This window comes from Eublepharis macularius, chromosome 4, assembly GCF_028583425.1.
Source record: "Eublepharis macularius isolate TG4126 chromosome 4, MPM_Emac_v1.0, whole genome shotgun sequence".
In the NCBI taxonomy this organism is placed as follows: Eukaryota; Metazoa; Chordata; class Lepidosauria; order Squamata; family Eublepharidae; genus Eublepharis; species Eublepharis macularius.
In genome coordinates this window covers 148,082,201-148,109,631 of record NC_072793.1, presented here as the reverse complement: position 1 = coordinate 148,109,631, position 27,431 = coordinate 148,082,201, and the positions used below count along the sequence as shown (strand labels likewise).

Sequence of the window (27,431 nt, the reverse complement as noted above, 5' to 3'; positions counted from 1 at the left end):
TGCTGCGGAGAGAAAAAGCAGCCTTCCTCTCCCGGGGCATCTGGGGATGGGCCAGGGGGCGGAGACTCAGGGCGTTTTTGCCTACTCCACCCGCCTCCGGCGTCTCAGTTGCCATGTTGAGCTCAGCCCACCCACCTCTCCCTATTGTAGTGCAGGATTAGCTGGTCGCCGTTTGTGGGGCCAGATAGGATTTTTTTCTTCTCACCCAGATTGGCCCTGTGGGTGGGTTGTTTTTCGCCTACCTTGCACTGTGGGAATTTTTGTTAATTGGTGTGGTGGTGCTGTATATAGTTGGCTGCTGGGAGGACAGGATCAAAAAGAGTGGGCCTGTGACCCCCTTGGCATATTCCCATTAGGCGGGAATTGGGGTCTGCCAGGAGCGGTTGGTGAGGCTGTACAGCTGCCAGCTGTGAGGGCAGACTGCAAGGTGGGGAACCTGGGCAAGGCCACCCCCAGGCTCCACGGTTGTGGGGGATGGAGCTTGCCAGGGGAACCACTAGCCTGGCTGCCGGGTCCCAGCCATCCGGTGGATGGAACACCCCTGGGGCAGTGGAGGTTCACCCAGACAGGTCAAGGCGGAGGTCCAGGTGGGCCCCAGGGCTTGACCTGTACCACAGTTAGATCCCTTGCCGTAATGACAGGTTGTGTTATTGTTTAGCTAATAAAGTGGCCCTTATTATACCCAAACTTGGTCTCTGCATTTTATGTCACCTGGCAGGGGGGATCCCTCTTTTAAAAGTTGGGGTGGGTGGGTGGGGGGAGAATAAGAGGAATCAATAAGTATATCTAAAAAAGTGAATTTCAGAAAAAGGAATTCCCTTCCCAATAACAACCCTATTTAGTAGTGATAAATGTATGTTGCTTTCCAAAGCGTTAACTTATAATGCATGAAAAAGGTACACAAATTAGAAAAAACAGAAAGCCCATGGAGTGTTTTGGATATGCAGGAATCCTGCTTTCCTTTCTGAAAAAAACATTGCTTGAACTAATGCACATTATAGCAATGGGCTGGTACATGAACCTTGACTGATTGAGCTAGTTGTACATAGGAGTGAATGCACATGGAATATGCTTTCCTGAGAGTAATGCAGTACTAAGAGACATCTGCAATTATATATGCATTCCAATGTCTATTCAGATTCCATTTTCAACGCCCCCCCCCTGCCCACCAATCCTGGCTATCTTGCACATTAATTTGCACATCCAGTGGCCAATTTTTTATTCCTGACAGAAAATAGATTGGATGCAATTGGACACAAAGAAGATTTGCACTGAAAACTCAACCTGGCCGATTACTATAGCATCTCTAGGCATTGCCAATATTTTTGCATTTAAAATTGTTCATGAAACCAGCCTCACATTTCTTCCAGTTACCAGACTAGACTCTGACTTGAATGGAGCCCTATGATCTTTGTTCTCTAGGAAGCCAGATGCCATATTTGTAATGATCGTTTAGCCTTGATGTCTGATGTCAAGGTTTTCAAGTTCATTAAGGTGACTTCAGCTACAGCATCAGCAAACTTCTTAGGGTCTGTACAGGCTGTATCTGTTCAGTAAGCTGAAGGCTATACTACAGAATCATCATTGCCTCCACTATCAAAAAATGAAATCATGCCTTCAAGTCATAGTTGACTTATGGAGACCCCCCTGGTGGGGTTTTCATGGCAAGAGATCAACAGAGGTGGTTTGCCATTGCCTGACTCTGCAACCTTGGTCTTTGTTGAGGATCTCCCATCCAATTACTAACCAAGGCCAACTCTACTTAGCTTCTGAGAGCCAAGCTACAAGTGCTGCCTTACACAGGTTGGACACTTGTCAGCTTACCTCAAGTTTTGATGGGAAATGTAGGCATCCTGGTTTTACAGCTTGGCTCTCCATTACAGCTGCAAGACCAGGATGCCTACATTTCCCATCAAAACTTGAGGGAAGCTGACAAGTGTCCAACCTGTGTCAGGCGTCACTTGTAGCTTGGCTCTGAGATCTCATGAGATCAAGCTCTCCCAGACAGGGTAGGAATTGATTTTTTTCCTGTCCTGCCACGATCTCTTGTCAAACTGTTTTTGATGATTTCTCTAGCCCTACAATGGCCAAAACATTTTACCAATACTGTTGCATTACATGCATGTAATTTTGGTGGAATTATTGCTTAACAAATTTAATCTCAAAATATATGGAAAGAAAAGTGTTTTTTACATGTCTACATACATGCACATGTAGTCTGTTAGAATGGGAGAAAGAGTAAAGTTCTTTCTCAGAGTAATGCCCTGCTGCTTAAGAACCAGCAAGCAACCGTTGTACCTTACTAAAACTGAGAAGTTGCTAGCAGTCTATTCAGTTACCCTGGTATAGTAATTGACTTTTATGTGCCACTGAGAAGTGGCTGCATTGCAATGAGGAAAATGATTAGAGCCCTGTCCCTCTCCACAAGAAGTAGCCCCCTTCTGTAGCATTCATAATCTCAGGAGTACAAAATCAAAGAAATGTCAATAGCTACTTTGTCCTCGGATCATATCTTTCGGTAAGTAGCTTGTTCTTGGGAAGCGAGGAGTTGAAGCGAAACTATAATATGCTTGAGTTTGTAGCAGGAATGATGAAAGTAAGGATCCAGTAAACATTATCTAACTGTTGCGATACTTAATATAATCTAAGAGGTGCAAGGAATCCCATAGCTACCACCAAACTGAACCATGAATTGTGGTTTGGGATTTAGGCAGGGGAACAACATACAATTCCCCATCTATAATGTACACATTATATTTGAATATATTTGGATATAGTGAGTCCCGTGGCGCAGAGTGGTAAGTTGCAGTACTGCAGCCTAAGCTCTGCTCATGACCTGAGTTCAATCCTGGCAGAAACTGTGTTCAGGTAGCTGGCTTAAGGTTGACTCAGCCTTCCATCCTTCCGAGGTTGGTAAAATGAGTACCCAGTTTCCTGGGGGTAAAGTGTAGATGACTGGTGAAGGGAATGGCAAACCACCTCGTAACAAGTCTGCCAAGAAAATGTCATGATGCGACGTCCCCCATGGGTCAGTAATTACTCGGTGCTTGCACAGGGAACTACCTTTACCTTACCGATATTTGAATCTACTGGCATACACACATTTCTGCAAGTAGCTGCTCAACTTTTTTAGTTTTTAAAGCCACACTATGTTGATTAAAAAATGTAGACAAACTTTACACAGCAATGTCATTTGCAGACACTCCAGTTTAAATAATACATTTAAACTACTTTGGCAGTATTAAAATCCTCCAGATTATCTCCAGACCACACATCATGCGATTAACTGGTTTCACACCATTAAAACTCTTTCAGAAACTCATTTCAGGATCTTGTACTGAATGGCAAAATTAAAATTGAATTGGGAACACAATTACAAAATTCAGTTCCACTATGGTGACACACAAGACTGTAGAAATTTTCCTGGAAGGGGTTCAGCAGTGAAGAACATATGCTAACTATGTCATTTTGTTTGTCTGGAAAGAGATGACTTGGGCAGTTGACTTGGTTGCTCCTAGGCACCCTCTCTCAGGTCTTAGAGCTTGGGTAGCCGATTGGGTCCGTAGGATATGAAAAGACTGAGGGTCCATAGGCTATGAAAAGATATGGGAAATAGCTAGAGTAACAGTGAAGAAAGACTCAGGCCAAGTACAACAAGACATGGGCTGGAGCTCATTTTAAAGTCTATTTCATGTCGGTGATGAAACAATACTTCACCATCATTATATCCACACTAAAAACAAAGCCTGTTGTGGGCAAAAATACAATGGGCTCTAGAAAGGGGAGAATGGGCAGGCAGGCATTCCCTCCTCCTCCATCTCTGATCCCGACCGGTGAAAGAAGGGGGTGGGCATTGCCACGTGCTCTACACTTGATCTCAGCAACGTGAAGGGGTGGTGGGCTTTGCTACCTGCTGCATGCCTGATACAGGCCAGGTAAAGGGGGGCAGGCATTGCCACATGCTCCACTCCTGATCCCAGCTGGGTGAAGGGAAAATGGGCATTGCCTTCTGCTCTGCGCCTGATTACGGCTGGCTGAAGGGGGGCAGGCATTGCTGCCTGCTCCAAGCCTAATCTCAGCTAGGTGAAGGGGGGTGGTCATTGCCACCTGTTCCCTGCTGTGTGAAGGGAGTAGTGGGCATTACTTCCTGCTCCACGCCTGATCCTGACAGGTGACGGCAGGCAGTGGGTTTTGCTACGTGCTCTGCTCCTGATCTCAACTGGGTGAAGGGGGTGCGGACATAGCCACTTTCTCTGCTCCTGATTCCGGCAGGATGAAGGGGGGCAGAGATTGCTGCCTGCTTGGCAACTGATTCTGACAGGGTGAAGATGGGGTGGGCGTTGCCGCCTGCTCAGTGCCTTATTCCAGTAGGCTGAAGGTGGTGGGCATTGCCACCTACTCCACTTCTTATCCCAGCTCTGTGAAGGGAAGAAGGGAATTGCCTCCTGCTCTGTGCCTGATCCCACCCAGGTGAAGGCACTGGGTGGGCAATGGCACCTGCTGTACTCCTGATCCCAGCTGGATGAAGGGGGCAGGCATTGCCATCTGCTCTGCTCCTGATCCCACCTGAGTGAAGGGGGGGGTGGGCATTGCCCACTGCTCTGATCCTAATACCGGAGTAATAAAGAGGCAAAAATCCTGCCTACTCACCTAGCCGAGCTGAGAAGAACCGTGTGAGCAGTACCAATATGCTGTATAATACAAGTGTTTGTAAAAGTTTTTTTCAATACCATATACACATTTATTTACTACAAAAGGTGCATGTAAGTTCATAACCACTGCCATAAACCATAACTAACTGCTACATACAGAATTCATAGCAACAGCAGAGTAAACCTTGACTGATAAGCGTGCGTGTCCTCAAGCAAAAAACCAGTCCTGCAATTGTTCTTTGTAAGTGTATTCCAAATCCCAATGCTGAGAACACCCGCTGATGTTGTGCAGTCCGATGCAAAATCCCTCGGGGGAGGAATGGAAAGGAGATGTCGGTGGTGAGAAAAGATGATATTATCCTCAGGTGGGTGTGTGATGCACTGCTTGGAGACCCCCAAAGGGGGCTCCTGCGCCCAACAAGCTCCCGGATGTCTTAGGCTTGTTTCATGTACATTTCTTCATGGGGCGATATGTGTCCCACCTCAAAACGATCTCTCTAAAATGTAAAACACTCAAATCAATATCTATTCCCTCCTTCCACACTGCCTCTGACCCTCGACTTCCCATGCACTTACCCAACTCCCCTCCACAAAAAATGAGCTCTCACGTGCTGATTCTCAACGCACCTTCAGGGATCAGTTTGCAAATGTAACGCCCGCCCCCTATATATATCTTCAAACGACTGGTTGCAAATTAAAGCGGTATCCACCCTGTAAGAGAGAGACCGTGCATGATCTTGAATCAACCTAAATAACAACTCAAGTTCCAATCTGAATTGAGGCCCTTGGGCTGTAAGGTTTGAAGACGAAAGATCCATTCCGCTTCTCTTCTAAGGAGATCCCGTTGAAAGTTCCAATGTTCTTCATTCCGTGCTACATATAAGATCGTATAAGTTAAAGAGGTAGAACCGCTATGCTGGGTTGAGTAATGTTCAACTAGTGGTGCCTCCTGGACCTTGTTGCATATTCTAGAAATATGTTCGCTGATCCGAACGTGTGCCGGGCGGATAGTACTGCCCACATACAATTTGTTGCATGGGCATCTGATGACATACACCACCTTGGCTGTCTGACATGTGGAGAAGTGGTTGATTCCATGATTCAAAAACCTCCCATCATTCTGAATCTCATGCTGTGGCCAGACCAGTGGGCACACTTTGCAGTGACCACATGCAAAGTGCCCCCGTGGAAGGTTGGTGCTATGTGCTCTTGATCCAAATCTAGTGTGTACCAGACGGTCTCCGATGCTTTTTGTCTTCTTAAATCCGATGACAGGGGGTTGTTGACACCCAGGTATGTCCGATATAGCACGATCTTATATGTAGCATGAAGGGCCTCAATTCAGATTGGAACTTGAGTTGTTATTTAGGTTGATTCAAGATCATGCACGGTCTCTCTCTTACAGGGTGGATACCGCTTTAATTTGCAACCAGTCGTTTGAAGATATATATAGGGGGCAGGCGTTACATTTGCAAACTGATCCCTGAAGGTGCGTTGAGAATCAGCACGTGAGAGCTCATTTTTTGTGGAGGGGAGTTGGGTAAGTGCATGGGAAGTCGAGGGTCAGAGGCAGTGTGGAAGGAGGGAATAGATATTGATTTGAGTGTTTTACATTTTAGAGAGATCGTTTTGAGGTGGGACACATATCGCCCCATGAAGAAATGTACATGAAACAAGCCTAAGACATCCGGGAGCTTGTTGGGCGCAGGAGCCCCCTTTGGGGGTCTCCAAGCAGTGCATCACACACCCACCTGAGGATAATATCATCTTTTCTCACCACCGACATCTCCTTTCCATTCCTCCCCCGAGGGATTTTGCATCGGACTGCACAACATCAGCGGGTGTTCTCAGCATTGAGATTTGGAATACACTTACAAAGAACAATTGCAGGACTGGTTTTTTGCTTGAGGACACGCATGCTTATCAGTCAAGGTTTACTCTGCTGTTGATATGAATTCTGTATGTAGCAGTTAGTTATGGTTTATGGCAGTGGTTATGAACTTACCTGCTCCTAATACCAGCTAGGTTAAGGCAGAGAGTAGGCATAGCCACTTGCTCCGCTCCTAATCCCAGCTGGGTGAAGGGGGGCGGGCATTGGCACCTGCTTCGCTCCTGATCCTAGCTGGCTTAAAGTGGGGGGTAGGCATTGCCCCACTGCTCCGCTCCTAATACCAGCTGGGTTAAGGCGGGGGGCGGGCATTGCCACCTGCTCCGCTCCTATTACCGGCTGTGTTAAGGTGGGAGGTGGGCATTGCCACCTCCTCCGCTTCTAATATCGGCTGGGATAAGGTGGAGAGTGGACATAGCCACCTGCTCTGCTGCTGATCCCAGCTGGGTGAAGGGGGGAGGGCATTGCCACCTGCTCCACTCCTAATATCAGCTGGGTTAATGCGGGGGGCAGGCATTGCCACCTGCTGTGCTCCTAATACCAGCTGGTTTAAGGCGGGGAGCAGGCATTGCCACCTGCTCCACTCCTAATTCCAACTGGGTTAAGGCAGGGGGCGGGCACTGCCATCTGTTCCCCTCCTAATACTAGCTGGCTGAAGGGGGGCGGGCATTGCCACCTTCTCCGCTACTAATACCAGCTGGGTTAAGGTGGTGGTGGGCATTGCTACCTGTTCCATTTCTAATACAAGCTGGCTGAAGGGAGGCAGGCATTGCCACCTGCTCTGCACCTAATACCAGCCGGGTTAAGACACGGGGAGGGCATTGCCACCTGCTCCACTCCTGTTCCTGGCCTGGGCTTCCCACCACAGCATGTTTTCATGAGTGATATGGTGAGTTACCTGGGCTTTCCTCTGCGGCAGCACCCTCTGATGGTGCACCAGGGTATAAAGTGAGTCGTCTGAAACACGCTTACTCAATTATATAGTAAGATAGTGTTAGGCCTGCGATATTCTTTTGGGTGGTAAGTGGCCTATGGGATATGGCCTATGAGAAGAAGTTGACTGCTTGGTAGCCCACTGTGATCAGTTTGGTGAACACTTGGCAGATAAAACCTCTTGCATATGTACCAATTTGGACCCTACATTACCAGGGATAGTGTCAGACATTGCCAAGGTGTTGGATTGTCTAGTTATAAGGGAAACTTTTCAGTTTATTCACTCTGAGGATATCAACAGGATTCTAGAGAGTCTGAGGCCTACCAACGGCTTGTATGCCCTTGATCCTCCTGGTTGTTGCTTCAGTCTGGGGTGGGGTGGGGGATGGCTGATTGATTGAGTCCAGAAGACTGTAAATGCCTCCTTGAGAGTAGGAGTAGTCACCTTCTGCCTTGAAACAGATGGTGGTGTGCCCACTCTTAAAAATACTTGCTTTGTACCCAGGCAATCTGAGTAACTATTGTCCAGAATCAGGTATACCATTTTTGAGCAAGGTGACTGTATGAGTGGTTGCTGAACAACTCGAGGGATTCCTAGAAGAAATAGATTGCTTGGCTCCTTTCCAATCTGGTTTCAGGATTGGTAATGGGCTTGAAACAGCCTTGATGGATCAGCTGTGCTGGGAGATGGATAGGGGAAGTGTAACCCTGTTGATCCCTCCTGGACCCCTCAGTAGCTGTCGACACTATTGATCATAGTATCCTTCTGTACTGTCTTTTGGGGTTAGGATCCGGCAGCACCATTCTGTGGTAGGTTTTAGTACTACCTAGAAGGTGAGTTTCAGAAGGTGGTGTTGGGGCATTGCTGCTCAGTCTCTTGGCTCCTAGCCAATGCAGTCCTGCAAGGTTCTGTTGTGTCCCTCTTGCTTTTTAACATCTACATAATGCCACTGAAAGGGTATTTGAAGATTTGGGCTGGGTAAGCACCAATATGCAAATGATACTCAGTTCTATCTCATGCTTCCAGCAGATTCCAAGGAGGCTATGCCTGTCCGCAATTCTTTAATGGAAAATGGTACTACGGTAAAACTTGACAAAATGGAGATGTTACTGGTGGGTGGAAGGACTGACTCAAGAATTGTCATGTCTCCTGCTAGATGGGGTTGCACTCTCCCTAAAAGAGCAGGTTTGTAGCTTGGGGGCCTCTTGTTAGATAAGAAGGTGGCAGCAGTGATCACGGTTATCTTTTACTAGCTTCAGCTGCTGAGCTGGCTGCAGCCTTTCCTGGTCAATAAGGGTCTTCCCACTGTGGTAAATGACCTGGTAACATACAGATCAGAATGCTGTAATATACTTTATATGGGGCTGCCTTGTAGGTTTGAAGTGATAGTAGATACAAAATACTTCTGCCAGAATGCTGACTGGAATGGGTTGTAGGGACCACTTTACTTCAGTCTTATTTCACCTACACTGACTCCCAATTACTCTGGAACAACATACCTTAAGAATCACCTGCTCCCATATGAACCTACCCAATCTCTGTGGTCATCTTCAGGGTCCCTTCTTTGGGTGCCCTTGCCATCTGAGGCTAGATGGGTGAGAAGGAGTCTTCCTGGTTGTGGCAACAAAATTATGGAATTCTCTCCCCAAGCACATCCGTCTGTCTTCCTCTATCACTGTCTTCTATTAGCATATGAAGACTTTTCTGTTTGGCTTCCTCTCACTGACTCTCCTTCCTATTTTAACTGTGTATGTTAACTGCGTATATATTTAATTGTTGTTTTTAATTGTTTTATATTATGTATTTCAAAAGGGGTGGCACAGAATTTTTTTAAACAGATAAAAGTAAACTTGGAGTTGAAGCTAATTGTTAAGTCCTCTGTCTTATAATACTACGTTTGTGTTTCTGCCCTTCTTGTTAAATCTTTGCACCTCTTTCTTATCTTCAGTATTAGCTAATTCTTATAGTTATGGTTCTTGGCCCTTTGATCTCAACTTAATCTGCTCTCCCATCTCTTATTTCTCATCTCATTCTCTTCATTTCTTGCACGGTCATCTACTGTTGCCTCAGTTCTTTCCTACTCTTATTGCAACTTTTCCATCTTCTGCTGCACTAGGGCCAGCGCTTGGGATAACCTGCACTTCAAATTACATCAATATGTCTATCTCTTTTCCTTTAACCCATTTTTAAATAGATTTCTTCTTTAAGGCATTTCTTAGATGTTTATAGCCTCAGCTTTTCATGTAAAGGCTAGAAAGGCTATTAGCAGGGATAAGTAAACAGAACTCCCATGTTCAGAAGCACTGAGAGCTAAGCTACACGAGGAGGAGCATGTGAAGGAAGTCACAATGTTAGTCAGGAAGTGAGTTTTAAAAGAGATCGGAAGGCCTTGTCAATTTCCCCTCTCTACAGAGCCAGCAAAGATTGCTCCTCAGAGGGTTTGTTTATTTCCTCTTTGCCTCCTAGAAGGGGAGGTGAAACTGACAGAGCTTTCAGGAGACAAAGAGGAAATTAATAAACCTTCTGAGTAGCATCTCCCTGGCTCTGTAGAGAGGGGAAATTTACAAAGCCTTCTGATCTCTTTTAAAACTCATCTTCCTGGCTACCATTGCGATCCCCTTCATGTGCTCCTCGTGTAATTCATCTCTTGTAGCTTGGCTCTGAGAACCAGATGTCTCAGTTAAACAGCAGGGAATGACCATTTTTCTGAGTCCCCTGCCCGCCAGGGGCAACATTTCTTGGAGATTAGTGAGCTGCAGTGGGAGTGGGATGGCAGGAAAGATCCATTCTGCCATTAGAAAACAACAACAACAACTTTTGATTTATATACCACCCTTCAGGACAATGTAACACCCACTCAGAGTGGTTTACAAAGTGTGTTATTATTATCCCCACAACAAACACCCTGTGAGGTGGGTAGGGCTAACAGAGCTCCTAGAAGCTGTGACTATCCCAAGATCACCCAGCTGGCTTCAAGTGGAGAAGTGGGGAATCAAACCCGGTTCTTCAGATCACAGTCCCGCACTCTTAACCACTACACCAAACTGGCTCTCAAAATTATCCTGGATGCAACTGTAGGAATAGAGAAATGTCTCATTTAGACTGCCATTTATGCACATTTACTCGGGAGTAAATCATATTAAATTCAGTGGAATTAAAAAATAAACATGCATGAGATTGGTTTGTATGACAGACCATGAGCCTATTAAAAACTCTAAGCTAAAAAAGCCAGATATTAAAAGTCATCGAACTACTGCAACATTAAATGAACATTTGCTCTGAAACAAATGAAACAGACATGATAGCGATAATTTAGTCTGTCTTCCACATTTCTTCTTACCAAAAAACCCAAAGATTTTTTTAAAAAACTGCTTGTTTTTCTTTAGTGTAAAATTTGGCTACATGTATTGCAATTTCCATACTACCGGGTGTTGAGTGATTTTATTTTCCTAGGCTGTAGCTCTCCAAGGATTATGTGACTTTTCCTATGAAATGTCTCAATTTACAACAAAATTTGTGCAGAACAAAAATAAGATTGGCAGTAACTTTTCCCTTAGGGGTAAAATATATTGCAGAGTTTTAATTAATATTGCAATAATTTTCTCCCTGCCCCCGTTCAAAGAGAAGAGGCTCTCCAAATTAAATGGATTCTCAGCAGCTGTCATCAGGATAATGCAATTCATTTCAGAGGTCCAGATAGCTATCTAATGACTGGACTGCCAGCGCCAAGAAACATTGTTGACTGCAGAAAACATCCTACTTTTTCATCTAACCAAGTGCAGAACAATGTTCCATTTAGAGAAACCTAGAAGTACTTTATAATGATGTGGTCAGTGAGAATGCTATTAGAACAACTGGTACATTAATTTTAAACTGAATTTCACAGCAAGAATTGAAAATGAGAGTATTCTACTAGGTGATAAAACAACTTGTCATAAGACCCCTGGTGACATGTGATTTTCTAAAAGACTGGACAACATTTGATAAAGGAATTAGTAGAAGGATAGTCGTTTTGCGATTTTAAAGAAATCTCTGACCACAATGTTTTGGAAATAACTTCTTCATATAGCAGGAGTAGAAGTAAATGGATTAAAATAAGTATTCATTTCATGCTATTCTAGTTCAAAGAAAACATCATAGCTCTAGTTGATTACAGTTCAGTCCTAAACAGAGTTATACCCATCTAAGTCCACTGAAGTCAATAGTCTTAAGGATATGACTGTGTTTAGAATTGCACTGTTATGCTTCTCTACAGAGCTTTTAAAATACATTGTACATAGGGTTATAAGATGCCTAGTGATACTAAGTTAATCTTTAGCATTCTTCTGTTTCATAAAAGAAAAAAGAAAAGATATGCTGATGTGACTGAAGACGTTGGGAGGGAGTCTAATGGTTCCATCCTAAGCAGAGTTGCACTAAAGGGACTGTAAAATTAAAATCAACGTGTCAGTCCTCTATAGACAGTCAAAATGGTGATTGGTGATTAATGGAGGAAGTTGACATATTCTTCTCTGGTACAGGATATAATGTGACTGATGGTGTCAAGACCTCCATGCAATCCATTGACTTCTAATTTCTAATATATGGAAACAGCTCAGTTCCTCATTCTTTCTTACTATTTACTCTTCAGACGTGCTTGTTCACTCACTGGTTTGGCTCATATCTTGCTTGCTACTTGCAAGTAGGGCTGTTTGGCAAACTATACTGGTAAGTCAATGAATCTGGATGCATCCAGTTTGTGCAATTACATCGTTTTCTCACATGATTAGACTTTTTCACTGCTGCCACTGCGGCCACCACCAGTCTGCCATTGCAGGTTACTATGTGACCTTTAAGAGGCACACAGTAAAATGAGAAAAATAATTCAATTTGAGACTTTTGATTTGAGACTTCTTATTATATCTCATGTGCCTTCATTGTTTGCCCATAAATCCAGCTAATCTTTTGATCTGCTCTTGCAATTACTTCTCGAATATATGTCGTTGCCTGTGCAGGTTACAAAAAGCAGGAAAAGGAATCCCTCTGATTTTCAGTCATTTAAAAGATGCATATGACTGAGCAGGCACAAAGAGAGGACAAATGACAAGCAATTCCACAGTCACTTTAATGACCTGAACATCCATTACCCAAGGTTATTGGACTAGTTAAAAGTGGCTGAAAGTTGGACTGCCCTTTAATGTTTTATTTTTATTTTGATAAATTATAATTTTATTATGATTTCATGGTATTGTTATAAATTCCCTACAAAAAACAAATACATACATTGCAATGACTAAGTAACTATTGCAGAAACGCAAAGCTGCTTGGCACATTGCCGTGTCCAAGATCAAAAGGGAACATCAAAGCAACCTGATCAGGTGCTTGCATCAGTGTAATAAAGGAAGTTTGTACATGATAAGTTCATTGGGAAAATGCATCCCATTTATTTATTTAACTTAATAGAGAGCTGCTGTAGCACAGTGGATAGTGGTTCAGCTGTGAATCAGCACTCTACTGGTTCGAATCCCACTACCACCGTGAATTCAGTAGGTAGCCTTGGGCAAGCCTCTCCTCTCAGCCCCAGGTCCCCAGCTGTATTGTGAGGATAATAATAACACTAACTTATTTACCCCTCAGAGTGAGGCACTAATCTGTCTAGAAGAGCGGTATATAAGTGCAGTTATTATTATTATTAATTTACACACCACCTCTCCACATATTAATGCTCAAGGCAGTTGCCATGGCTAGTGCTTGTGGAATTGCAGCTGCTACCGAAAACATTATGATAACCCAGCACAGACACTGTTTAAAAAGCCTTCAGAAATAACCAGACATATTAAACTTTGAATCTGAGGGGCGATAAAATGGTTGTTGAGGCATCTTAATTTTGCATTCATACACATGTACCTGAGTAAACAAGTAAAGTTAGAATCAGCTGCCTTCTGTACAGCACTCACAATCACATAAAGCTTAGCGACTGCAGAATATTCTTCTTTAGCATAGCATTGTGCAAGGCAGTTGAGCATGGCAAGGCTGACACAAGGTAGTTTCCTATGGCTGACCTGTATATACGCCAGTAGATTCATATTACTGCTTTATTTGGTATGGAATGCAAAATAATATAATGGGCACTACAATAACTGGAATCAATGGCCGTCGTCACACGGGCTTTTATTTAGCGCTAAAATGGCGCTATTTCCCAGCAAACACCCACCTTATTCCAACACTGTAGCGATTTTCTCTCTTCTGCTTTGTGCTTGATAGTCGCGCTATTTTGTGCCTCAGTGTGAATGCCTCACATCAATGTATTTCGCCTCGCAACATCCTATGCCCTCCCTTCAATCCCAGAATCCATTTCTTCCTGCGACTCCCCCTTTTTTAATTTTATTATGTCCTTATAACGCCATAACGACATAACACAATGCAAACTTTCTGCTGAAGTAAAAATGACTCAATCACCATGGCAGAGTCTTCAGCGATGGGGATCACGTCAGACAGGGAGTTTTCTGTGGGCAAAGGGCTATTTATATAATTTCAAAGTTGGAAAAACAAAAGGGTCGTAATGTTTTGCTCTAACGGAATGTTTATATGCTGTTATTCCGTTATGGTGGAATTAAACGCCAGAATAATTTTAAAAAGGGGGGGGGGAGGAGCTGCTTCTGCGCGGTTAGAGAGAACAGAACAGAGTGCTTCGGTGTGGACAGCTGGTGGCGCGAAGAGCCGTTAGGTGACCCAAAGAAACGTTACTGTGCCGATAACAGGTAGGACGCTATATGCTGTAAATTTAACAGAAGAGATGCCCGTGTGACGACGGCCAATGTCCTTAACTAATAATGCAAGTTAACAACGAGAAATTGCTAATAATCACTTTAGACTTTTCTAAGTACGGCATGCACATTATTTTCTTGTAATCAACACAATAATCCAGTAAGGTAGGTCAGGGCTGTTATTCTCATACTTAAGAGGAGCTGCAACCGAAATGCAGTAGCTTCTTAAGGAATGCTGTGGCTTAAAATGCGTTAGTTGCAAAAAGAATGCTAGGATTCTGAGGACTTGTTTGTAACCCAAGAACAAGGAGCAATGTTGAGAGATTGGGTTTCTAGTCAGGCCTCTCCATTCAGAAGCCCATCTAATTATTTTGTTCAATACTTCAATATTTTATAAGGATGTAATCACCTGGCAAAAATTTACTGCACTACAGAATAATATATCTATCCTTCTAGCTCCAGGCCTGCAGATCTAAGCACCTAAAGGCATGACTAGACAGGAGTTTTCTGAGCGCCTGATCTGGCACTGTATCAGGTACCTTCTCAACATGCTTCCACACTTAATGTGAAAGCGCAGTAATGATGCAGGCTAGAAACCTCCTATGCTGCCTGCCTGCTCTGTGGACTGGATCGAGGACCGGCACAGGTCTGTGTGGTAGGACTGTGGCAATCAGAAGCACTGAAGGAGAACTTCTGTCCCCCTGAATTACAGCCAGCTGGATGTGCTCCAGATTCCATTTGCAGAGCGGCAATGAGCCAGACCATGGCAATGATCCATGCCACTCACTGCAAACAATATTATGCATTGCCAGAGAGGCAGCATCCACCAAGGAACAGCTTGGATCCACAGAAAACGCAGAACTACACATTGCACTGTCTCCTAGGGCTGATGCCGGCACTTCCAATGCCAGCAAACGCTGCCACCTCCACACATCCTCTGATGCTGCCACCTAAAGGGGCTGCATCTTAGGAGGGAAGGGGGGGGGAACATACCGTGCCCTGATCTCTATGTTATATAGGTAGAAGAACATTACAGACTCTGCAAGCTCTTGGCTGATTCACCAACAGTTTCCTTCCATGCTTTCCACTTGAGGCATCATCTTTTATAGTGTGTAAAAGACTCCTTAATGTATATGCAGAAATCGGCAAACATTATTTGATTTATTGCACTTTGTTCTAGTTTGAGTTTTAATCTTGAGTTTATAATCATATGAACATTTTATATTGTGTTTTGAATGTTGTTTTTAGGTGTTTAGATTGCAGAATTCTGCCCGTTTCAGTTTTGTGCTTCTTTTGGGTTACAGTTGTTTATTAAACAAATTTTTTTAATCTTTTAAAAATATGTTCCTGACATTTTCAAGGTTAATCTGGAGATTGGCATGAGAAGTGTAAAGTATTATATTTATATTATGTTATATTTATATTATATTAATGCCCATCACTGAATGCCAAGAGTTAAGGAATTAGATTTTAGTAAGTGGGGGACTGCAACACAATGTTGTGGATTGTGCAAGTCCCAGGGGGTGACAGTGGTAATGGAAGCGGTAAGGAACTTTCCAGCCTTTCCTTCCCCCTTCCCAGCCACCCTTCCCTGTTCATCTTTCCCGCCCCCTTCTAAGCACTCTTTCTCCTTACTCTTTGCCTCCCCCTCCCACCCACCTTTCCTTTCCTTATTTGCTTCTCTGCAGAGGGAAGAGCCAGAGCAAGAGAGCCGGGGAGGCCAAGAAGCAGTAGTGAGGCATGGGGAGGTGAGGTGTGTTCCCAGCCTTCGGAGCTGGGGGCTGGCAGTGTCGACAGCGGGGAGTGGCGGTAGAGGCCTCTCCTGTCATCCCCACCCCAGCTTCAGTACCTCAGCAGCAGCAGTTTCACAGTATCCGCAGCACATTCCCAGCCATCTGGGCACTATGCAGGTTCCTCAACATGGCAGAGGTGATGACTCTCCCCTGCCTACTCAGCCTCATTCCCACCTCTCTTCCTGCCTTTTCCTGATATAATGGCAGCAGCAAGGACTCTCCCAGCACCCATCTGGCTTGCCTCATTCCAGCCCTCCTTGGCAAGGCGACTCTCCCTCCTGACCGCACTCCTTTTGGCCTGCCTGCCTGGCTTTGCATTGACTGGACTTGTGCAGTGTAAGTATTGTTTAGGGGGAGAATTTAACCCCTCTCTATTTTTTTTAAAAAAGTGTTCAGATTTTTGTGGTAACCTGGGGAGTGCCCCCAAGTAGCACAGACAAGGTATAAAGTGTCCATCGGGTGGGGGGGGGCACTTGGCTATTAGATGATACAAGTGGGGACCCACAAGGGAATCTCATTTTCCCCTCCCCCACCATGTCCTTTCCCCCTTCCTTGCCTCCATAGCCTCTTCCCTTTCCTGCTCCCTTTCCTTTGCTTGCCCTTCCAGGGTTTCTCCTTCCTCAGGGTGCAGCACCAGGTAAGCCTCAGAAAAGGGGAGGAGGTGGGTAAACAGCACCCTCACACAACCTCTCTCCCCTGTGTTGCAGCCTGGTTTGCTCTGGCCCAGTGGGTCCAGGACTGCCTTCATTTGCCTCCCTAGTGGCTCGCATCTGCCAGGGGCCTATCCATTCTTTGGGGGACTCTCCCTGGCCCCCTCCCCTCCCCTGACCAATTAAGGTCCGATGCACACTATTTACCTGGGCTCAGTGGAGATCGTGTGCTGCATCAAGGCAGTCTCCTCTGGTTGGCGGAAGAACACCCCTGGGATGTGCTCCCAGAGATCTTCCAACTGAGCAATTTGTTTGGGGCTTAGCTGTGGATCTGTTTCAGGGGGCTCAGCCACTGGGGCTTTGGGAGTCTACAGAAATTTTCCTCCAGGCAAGTAGAGAGGTCATCTGCAAGACAGTATCCCTTGGCATCCTGTCCATACCACTTCTTCAGGATTTGCGTGCGGAACCTTCCGATCCTGCTCTTGAGGCCTGCCCTGTGCCTCATATGTGAAGGGTCCTACCACCTTGGTTACTTGTAGAGCCCCTGCCAGGGGTTGCTGGGGCAGGCTGTCCAGTAGACCGAACCTTGTGTCCCAGAGTGAGGGCAATCAGGGGTTCCCCAGGTGTCGCAATCATAGCAAGACTTCTGCTATTCCTGGGCAACCGCCAACCAATGGTGGGCTTCATCCTTGGACCACTCCAAGTATTCTCACAACTATCGTATATATTCATTAGCCAGCTGAGCTTTGGCCTTGGAGCCCATCACTCAATGGGGTCTAGGAGACCTTGTGTTTGCATCTGTAGATGAGTTCAAGGGACTGAATCCAGTTTAAGCTTGTGGGGCCTCACACAAGGTGAAGAGAAGTGGATCCAGGTAGAGGTCCCACTGGTTTGGCAGTTCCTGCACCAGCTTCTGCAGAGCCCGCTTGAGGATCTGATTAAACAGCTCCACCAGGCCATCCTGGGAGGGGGTGGTACACTGAGATAAAGATTAGTCTGATATCCAATGTCTGGCACAGGTGTTGCATCAGGGCAGCCCTGAATGAGGTTGTTCTCTCAGTTAGGATCAAGGAGGGGATGCCTACCAAGATGAATAACTTCAGGAGGGCCTTGACCACTCTGGTGGTATGCACAGCCTCGAGGGAGATCCCTTCTGGGAACCAGGTAGTATAATCCACTATGACAAGTGCAAAATGAAAGCCCATGGGATACATGGGAGGGGTCTCATGAAATATATGACCACTCAGAAGAAGAGGGTTTGAATCAGTGGCAACAGGGTCAAATGTGCCCTGGGGGGATGTGAGACAATGCCCTTGGGCAGACAGGGCACGCTGGCAATGTGCCTTTTTTGGCAGTGATGGAAGGCTAAAAAAAATGTCTAGGGTGTTTTGAAGGGCTTTGGCAAGCCCCTGGTAGCTGGCCTAGGCATGGGACCTTTGCCACTTGGAACTGTATCCCCTCCTCCTTATGGATCGTAGGGAGGTGGCTTGCTTGTTGGGTGTCTTGGGTCTGTCCGTCACTTACCAGCACAGACTCTCATAGCTTCTAGAGAGTGGAGTCTATTTCCTTCTGTCTCGCTGAAGCTTGGGTTTGCCCACATGGCGGAGTTGTCCAGGTTTACTCCCACTCTTGGCTGTGAGATGCCCAGGGTATCTGAGCTGTCCTCTTCCTACTCCCCCCAACAACATGGTTGCTGGGGTCAGTGCTTCCTGAAGGAGTTCTGTTAACTCGGGCGCATCTCACCCCAGCAGCACAAGGTAAGGCAGGTCTGGCACCTGGGCTACCTCCAGCGCATGCAGTGTCCCCCGATACCCCAGTGAGACCTTTGTAGACACAGGACTCTTGAGTCCAACACCTTACCGGCAGGCCTGGATATAACAGGTGAGCCTGGATCATTGAAATGGTGCTGCCAGAGTCTAGGAGGGCATACACCCTCTTCCCTCTTAAGGCAATGATGGTGAGGAACATGGGAGCCTTAGCTGGACCTGCAGAGGCTGGAAGCGCAACTTCCCATCCAACGTCACATTTCATCTCCGTCTGGGAGTGCCCCATCTGGCTGCATGTAATACAAAGCCCTTTCCCCTGTGGGGGCATCTGTCCTGGGGGCTCTTTCCCCCTCTCTCCACCCCAAACATCTGGAGGCAGGGGACCCCTTGGGGTGGCAGGCCAGGATGGGGGAGCCCACCAGAAGTTTGAGAGAATGACCTCAACCCAGTCCCCGGGGCCTTCCATCAGCTGGAGGCACCTCCCGGGAGCGCCCGTCAGATAGGCCTGGAGTGCGAGCCTGGTGGCTGCATATGCCTTTAACAGTGGTGGCTTCCATAGCCCAGCTAGTGGTCTTGGTCGGCAGTAGTAAAGTTTTCCAGTTTGGCCCTAAGGTCTTTAAGGTCAGCTGGCTTATTCTGCAAAATCCACGCATGGACTTTGGGAGGGACAATCTGTAGCACCTGCTTGGCTATCACTTTTTGGTAATGGCTCTGTCTCCTAGGGTTTGGGGGCAGAGTCACCAAGTGGGTTACTCATTCTGCTTGGTTACCACCAAGCACACCCATTTCATTATCTTTCATCTTGAGGGTGTTGTCATCTGTGGCTTGTCCCTAGGCAAAGCCCTCAGTGCAGCTTGAGCCCCGCTGGTGAAGTACAGGCCCAGGACATAAGGCCATGGCACCTTGGGCCGTTGCGCCATTTCTGCCACTCTTTCAGATATTTCAAGCTAGGCCTTGTAATCTTCATCTGGCCCCAGCCATGAACAGAAGATGAACAGAGGGGCCTTGGGGTGCAGCAGGATGCTTTCTAGGCCCAGCAGAAATCATGAATGAGTGATGCTTGTGCCTCCTACTGCTGTGTCACCACATCCCTCAGCAGCTTCTCCTGCCCCTCTCTCAGCCGCTGCCCAAACTGGGTCAGGTTCATGTCTTCTGCGGCTGGCTGGGTTGGTTGTCCTGAATCTGCTCGAATGATTTGAAGCTTGGCTGGTGCAAGTTGGATGAGATGAGCAAGTTGAATGAGATGGGGTCAGAGCCTGGAGAGGATCGCTCTCCAGGGTTTCCCCTTCCTCTGGGTATGTTGCTGGGTAAACGTCAAAAGGGGGAAGAGGGGTTTACAGCACCCTCATACTCTCTCCCCTCCATGTTGCAGCCTGGTTTGCTCTAGTCCAGTGGCACTAGGACTGCTTTCACTCTCCTCCCCAGCTGCCTGTGCCTGCTCCCCTTGTAAAGGGCCAAAATGGGTAGGACCTGCCCTTAGGCTCCACCCACTTCTGGGGTGATGGTGAATCACTTCCCACTGGGCTGATTCAGGACCAAGTTCCTATCCCTTGCTTTGGGGGACTCTCCCTGGCCCCATACCTCTCTGTGGATGTTTAAGGCCTGACTGCAGAGTAAGCCTGCCTGGCTCTTTCCACACCCTGAAGTCTGGGTTGCGTGGCTGCTGTGCCTACTTGTTCCATGGCCACCTTGCCTTCATGTCTCAAAGTACTGCTGCTTCCAGAGGCTTATCCTGCCTGTCCCGCCTTTCATCCATGAGCGAGGGGCCGTCAGGCTTGCGTGCTGCTGACATTGCAGCCTTGTTGGAGGCAATGCCCTGGAGAGTGGAGCTGTTGGTGCCAGCTTCATCCGGCTTGTCCAGTTCCTCTCTCTTTGCCGGTGCTTTCTCTCCAGTTCTGGGCCTGGCTGCGGCCTTGTGGTCTGCTGCGTAGCTGTCACCAGAGTGTCCTGCGGGGGATCAGGTAAGTCCAGGGGTGGAGGGTCCTCCAATCCTGGACAGGCAACGTAAGTTGGCTACAACTTGCTGGTAAAATGGGGGGTGGGGGTGGGGGTAAAGCTATGAAGGGCTTTAAAGATCATGACCAGCACCTTGAATTTGGACTCAGATCTAACTGGCATCCAGTGTAGTGGATAGATTCCTGTTGGCTAGCACCTGACAATAATTGAGCTGCCCCATTCTGAGCTGGCTGTAATTTCTGGGTTGAATTCAAAAGAGTACCAATGCTGAGTACGTTACAATAGGGAGGTTACAAAAGTCTAGAACAGTGTGGGCACATCAGTTGAGGAGGTAGCTGAGAGAAGGCAATCTTGGCCAGTCTGCCAATCCACTGTTCAACTAGCAAGGCGGGGTCTCCCAAGTTCTTAATCTGCTCTGCAAATGCCAACTCCACTGCACCCACAACAAGTAGACCCAGTCCCTCTAAAACATCAACCGCCCTGCACTAGCAATCATCTTTGTCTTGCCTGGATGCAGCTTCCTCTTGTTCCACTTTAGCCACCTGACCATGGCCTCAAAGCACTGGTTCAGAGCCACAACAGATGCACCTGGAGGCTTGGAAACTGAGATACAGAGCTGGGTGTGATCTGCATATTGATGACACCCAACCCCAAAGCTCCAGAAGATCTCATTCAGTGCCCTCATATAAAGGCTGAATTGTGCAGGTGAGAGAATATAACCCTGTGGCACTCCGTAGGGTGAATCTCACCTTGTTGATTCTGCTGGCCCCATCACCAGGGCTGATGAGGGAGTCAAAATGCCCTGGGCTGTACCTGAGAGTTGTGTGCCCAGGGGAATGACCACTGCAGCACGTCTCTGTGTGGCATGGCTTCTGCTCTGGCCTCCCCCTTCTAGTTTGCTTTCGTTGAGCATACTGCTGGCCAAAAGGTGAGGTTTGAGTTCCCTCCATAATACATGTTGTCAGGATTTAAACCAGCTGTTTCTTGTGCTGTGCCTGGCTACTCTTGCCTAGGGAAGTACTGACAGAACTGTTTTCTGTGACTATTTAACTATGTGTTCATTGATTGCTGCCTCTGTGTCTTCATGCCTCTTGTCTGGTAAAAGATACTCCTTAACCCGCTCACTCCACAACCTGGTATGGAAAGGGTCTTGGCCATTATATTGCAGTTGCCTCTTACAAATGAGCTGGAGGCCTATAGGTAATACAATTGGTGTGCATCTGGCAAAGAGACACACAATTGCAGTAGGGGACTCATATACCTTCCTGTGGAACTTCCCGGTGTGTGTTCATCTGGGGGGCTCTTACTAGTCATGCCACAGTCAGGGGTGTGTAGGCACATCAGCATGTGCTGACTGGCAGAGGTGTTGGCAGGTTGTACCATGACTGACTGATTGTGGCAAGGTTGCTAGGGATTCTGGTGCAATGGCTATGCTCTGTGCACCTTGATGTGAGATCTGTTATGGTTTCATTTCCTCTCTGCAGAATGAACATAGGACTAACTAGCTGTGCCGGTGATGTGCTGCTGTTAGTGTCTTATGCTGAGGCTGCCCATCTTGACTCTGGATTCCACAGAATCACACTGCATCGTTCTTTACTGCCTGCCTGCAAAGCCCTCCCTGAGCTCAGATTACATGTACAGCCTGACCCTTTCATTCGTGGGCCATTCAACTACTTCACGTGCCAGGTGTGGATAGGAACGTTTTCTACATTGTTCTTGATTGTAAATACCGTATTAGTAGTTTTATTGCTAACAGGTAGGTTTTTAAAAAATAACAAAAATATTGAAGTTGAGGATTTTTCTAAACATTATTCAGTCAATGAGATCCATTTATTTTAGCTATGAGCATTTGGATATAGAGAGAGCAGAAATGGTAACACTGTTTTCCTTTGCAAGCAGGATATTAAAAACTCAGATACAAAAAGCAGGGAAACTGTGGGCAATGGGGAGAAGCCAACTTACAGTAAATGACAGGAAAGAAGAAAACAATGTCCCTTCATCGTATCTGGACAGTTTGGCTAGGACTCCTTCAAGAATGGTGACAAACTGGGAAAAAAGGAGAGATTTCAATCACAAAGAAATCCAAAACCTGACTAAAAAATAAAAGCACCTCTCCCACAAATTCTGATCTTGACTGCTATTGCACATTAAAATAGTTTCATAAGTGTATCAGTAACCTTGTAGGAAAAGCATTGTTCGTATGTATCTGAAACTCCATGAGGTTTGGTATAGATAATAGCTAGCAAGAAGTCCTTTGCAGATCAACAGAGCATGTGTAAGTGCATCTGGCTTACCAATGCTTTTGGTGTGCATGTGTACGCTTGGGGACTTTTTGGCTACTCTAGAGTAAGGATCTGACACTTTCAGTTGATCATTTGCCCTACAATATTAGCACTATGTCATGGAATAAAATTCTTTAAAAGAAACAAATACAGATCCCCTTTTTGACAAAGTTTTAATAAAGCTATGTATAAATTAATCATTAACTACTAGTAGCAGTTATTTTCTATGATTTGTAACAGGAAGCAATGGTTTTGAAAGGATAGGCATTTTTACAACCTTTTCAGAACTAAAAAAAAATCCATAATTCCATTTTGAAGAAGTTTGACAGTTTTCTGTTTTGGCCTTAAAATTATATCCCACCATGCTGTATTTTGTCAGGCATTTTTTTTAAAAAAAAACACCCCTAAGTTGAACTTATTTGTGGTGATAAGAATATTACTCATCCTATCTGCTGAAAGCAAATTGAATGGGTGCTGCCTGTGCATTACTGAAGTTAATGAGTATGCAACTCCCAAACATAAGGTGCATGAAGAAAATTGTTCCTGGAGAGAACTACCAGCTGGTAGGTCCACTGAAGCAATTCCAAATGGCACCTCTGAGGCACCAACTCTGTCTTACAGATCTTATATTCATTGGGTGATCCTTACAGTATTCCGTTGGTTGGTTTAATTCCAATTAATCTCTTTGAAAAGACTCTGGAACAAAAAGTAACCCCAAATGAACATTTTTGGCAGAATGCATAGGGATCGACAACTTTGACTTTTTAGGAGACTGGCCTCTTCCTATTGGTGAACTTTACCTCGGGCTTTCTGTGTTTTTGGCCAGTGAGGACTGTATCTTCTTATTTGTCGGTTCTGGCCCAGTACTACTTTGATTCTCTAACTCCACACTTTGAGTGAGTCGAACTGAAATAGTGTCTGTTTTTTATTTCTGCACTAGAGAAGTGGTCCAATTCTTCTGCGAACTTTTAAGGGGAAGCATTAGGGACCCCAGGTCCTCTGGTGGGGATGGGGGAGCCCCTTGTCCCACCCTCCGCCCCTGCCACCGTTCACCTGGTTGGGGGGGGAGGGTTCCTGGGTGTGCTCCCAGGGCAGTGTAACAACGTCACTCCTGGAAGTGATGTTATCATGCTGCCCCAGAAGTGCTCCTGCGCTTCACAGTTGGCCAATTTGGGCCCCAAATAGGCCCTATTGAGCTGTTTGGGGCCCAAATTGACCCACTGCAAAGTGCATGCCTGCTTCTGGGCCTGCACAGTTATGTCACTTCCCGGAAGTGATGGGGCTGACTCTACAACCCCTGTCTCCAAGTTGCGGTGGCTTTTATAAATGTATCCAGAGGTATGTTTGGAGGTGGTTATAAAGAATGACCTACAGTTGCTATAGGTGCTACTGAACTCTTTACTATAGTTGCTTAGCAACTGCATCATGTTAGCACCACTTTTTTCAGGCCAGGATGGATCACCAGAAGATAAAGGAGAGCTAGTAGGGAAGAGAAGCAGTGTTTGATACATTTATAACCCACTATTCCACCCATTTCTGTATTAGGCAGTTTATCATCATAAAAATAATATAACATTGTATTAAATAATAAAATACACTCCAAATCAATTATGTCAAAACAGGCAAAACAGCAGAAAATATTTTTTAAAAACCGTATTAGTTAAGGCCTGATAAATGTAAGCACTCCTCACCTTTTTTCTGAAGGCCAGAAGGAAGTCAGCAGCTTGAGTCTCAAGGAGAGAGCATTCTACAAGTGGGGTTCCATTGTTGCTTATGAATACCTCTACCACAGAAAGCTACCAAGTGGGATGCCATATGATGACTTAAGTACTCAAGGTGTTTGTATGGCCATTAGAAGAGGAAAGAGACTGGATGAATGAGGAAGGGAGAGAAGAAATGTGGCTTGGCCAAGATGAAGGGAATAGGTGCACCTGTGTGGCGTTAACAGAGAATATATGGACTCAGAGACTATAAAGCTGAGAGCTTGCTATCTTGGGACTATCCTGGGAAGCTGGCATTAGAGGACCACAGTGAACAAGCCCTGATCATATTCAGAACAATAGGAGTTCTGTGGTCTAAATTTGACCCAAGCTCTCGGTTGAAACATTTGTTTTATCCAGTCTCACATAGATTATAATCATGAGGTGTTCAAACTGTCAAGAGTGAGTGATGTATGATCTCTCCTGTGAGAAACAACAAACCATCTGAACTTCTTAATGTGCCATATTTTAATGGAAAAGCTCTTTAAAAAAGGAGTGATATTAACAGTGAATCATTTCACCTGAAGCTGAATGTTACCTTTGCTACTAGGAGTGTTATCATTTCTTTGACGGTTTCTTCAATTAGTTCATCTATTTTTGAATGATACTGGTGCTAAGAGGGAGGGGGAGATGGAAGCAAAATATTATTAGCATAAATCAATGGCAATTCACTCATCAGTCTTCTTCCACTATCAATTGTGACATTAAATGATAAACACGTGCTCTAGTGTAGTGGGCAGTAATGAATTAACATTTACATGAGGCTTTTGACTGAGGAGCCTCCAGCAGGATTTTGTGAATCAATCATGGCCACATCCCAGCTTCAGTTCCATGCATGTGGCTGAGTGAATGTTAATGCGAGACAAATGCATGCAGCAGTGGACAAAACCCCAGAATCTTTCGGCTATAAATCCAGCTGGATAATAGGGACTAGTGTTGAGAGAGCACATTACATCTGCTCTTTAGTTCTGATTGATACAAAGTGTTGCATTCAAGACATTCACATTCATTAAGGATCACTGAAATGACTGAAATGTGGCCCCTGCCATGAAATACCATGGCTGCCATCTCTGAGTGCACCGCAAAGCTGCCAACGATTGGCTGGAACATACGATAGAGTTGTTTTGTAACAAGTGAAGCCATTGGGTATAAAAGGTCACATGCTTCCAGAAACCCAAGTGGGATTTTATTTAGACTTCACTTTCAACAACTAATATTAGTAAGAGACCTAAATATCCAAAGAGCTTCTCCATATGCTTGTTAAGCGGCTGAGCAAACTGGGGCCTTTATGACCAATTGTAAAAATGACTTGGGACATGGTTGTTCTCTGACTCATGCAAAAAATGTTAAGTACAACACTGAGGCCCCCTTGATTGATACCATGCTGGGGTAGTGCTTTGCAGAGGATGGAAGGACACCTACGGAACATTCAGCATCACTTCCTACATGACACCAGTTTTCCCCATATGTCTCCCACCCAGTTACTGACCAGGTCAAACCTTTCTGAGCTGTTGAGCTCTGACCGATTCACCAAGAGAAGGGGCATGATCACGGTTAAGACATGAACAATTTCCGCTAACTTTAACAAAACATGTTTCGTATTACAGAGTTTCCATTACTAAGCAAAGTCTACAGTGTATTCCTTTGTTTTGCCAAAGAACAGAACAAATATTTAAAATATGATGGGTGTTTTTCCGCATTCTCCCTCCCCCACATTAAATAAAACATTGAAAGCGCTGATCTTAGTCACTGTATTTATTTCCACTTGTTTGCGCTAATGTTATTTTAAAATGTTAACGTTCAAAAAGAAAAAAAAAACATTAGAAGAGACAAATCTGCTATAAATACTAAATCATGCTTTGGGGAACAAGGAGTGTGAGGGGCAATTAGAAGTGTGAGACGTTGGTCCTCCAATGTTGACTAGAGTTCCTAGCTAGTTTGAGCTGCTCAGTGTTTTTCTTTCTTTCAATGGAACAGTCACATACTACAACAGGAACTCGGAAGAAAAGAAAAAAAGAGGCAGGACGCACTTACCCACTCTTTAGCAAACTTTCAGATGATTGGGGACAGAAATAAAGAGGAAGGTGCAGAAGACAGGAAAAAGAACATATGAAGGTAAACCATAAATAAAAAACAAAACTTTCAAATAAAAATGGGACCTTCTAAATGTGGGCCATGAAAAAGCAGCGTCATGCACAGAAACAATAAGCAACAAGAAATGAAACAATGAAACGAATCCCTTTTCACTGAAATACCTGAGATAGCTAATAGAGATATTTAATCACACAATTCAAAAAGGGGTTTGGAATGTGATTGTTGCACAGAACACACAAACACACACAGAGTACATCTCTAGTGAGACAGAGAAATATCATCTTTGTTGCACTTTGGAAAAAAAAGAATATATAGTACATGTCAGTGGCATGGCAGCTGCTTTCTAAGTTTCAATGTAGGCAACTCCTAAAATTGCAGAGCGTGCTCAGGCAACCTTGTTAGGCTCATCAGGTTGGGAATGGCTAAAAGTCAGTCATTCCTTTGGCCAAACCAATCAGGAGGTAGCTGACATTTGGGAAGAGACTTTGCTCCTAGAATTAAGACATGAGCATCGCCACACATGAGCTTCCTATATGCCGGAACAGAATTGTCTCTTAACAGTTGGTCATATTCCAGTTAAAATTTGCAATGAACATTTTTTGGTGATGATTATAATATAGGGCTACACTCTTACTTCTAGTGATACTTTTATTTATGCATTAGAATCTGTTTGATTAAGGACCCACCCCCAAATCTGATGGAGATCAGCCAGTTTACTTGGGATATGACGGAGGACTGAGCATTCAACTGTACGTGGGAGGTAAGGCATTCTTTCTACCATTGGTTGCATCTCCCAACACTGTTGAAGACTAACAGAGGCAAAAAATTGTGCTTGTGTCCATGCATCTAATTCTCCAAGAAGCAAATGTTAGTTCTTTGATAGGATCTATACATGGAGTAGAATGAGGTA

The 27,431-nt window shown here is 45.3% G+C and overlaps 1 protein-coding gene across 6 annotated transcripts in view; it reads right to left on the bottom strand.

Annotated features, from left to right (window-relative positions):
• CADPS (calcium dependent secretion activator) overlaps window positions 1–27,431 on the bottom strand; it is a 504,169-nt gene that overhangs the window by 51,839 nt on the left and 424,899 nt on the right. For all 6 annotated transcript variants that reach the window (XM_054976243.1, XM_054976241.1, XM_054976242.1 and 3 more), the window contains 2 exons: window positions 24,966–25,040; window positions 22,348–22,431 (listed from right to left, as the gene is read on the bottom strand). In XM_054976243.1, the coding sequence (XP_054832218.1) occupies window positions 22,348–22,431; window positions 24,966–25,040 (159 nt within the window). The remainder of the gene's footprint in view (window positions 1–22,347; window positions 22,432–24,965; window positions 25,041–27,431) is intronic.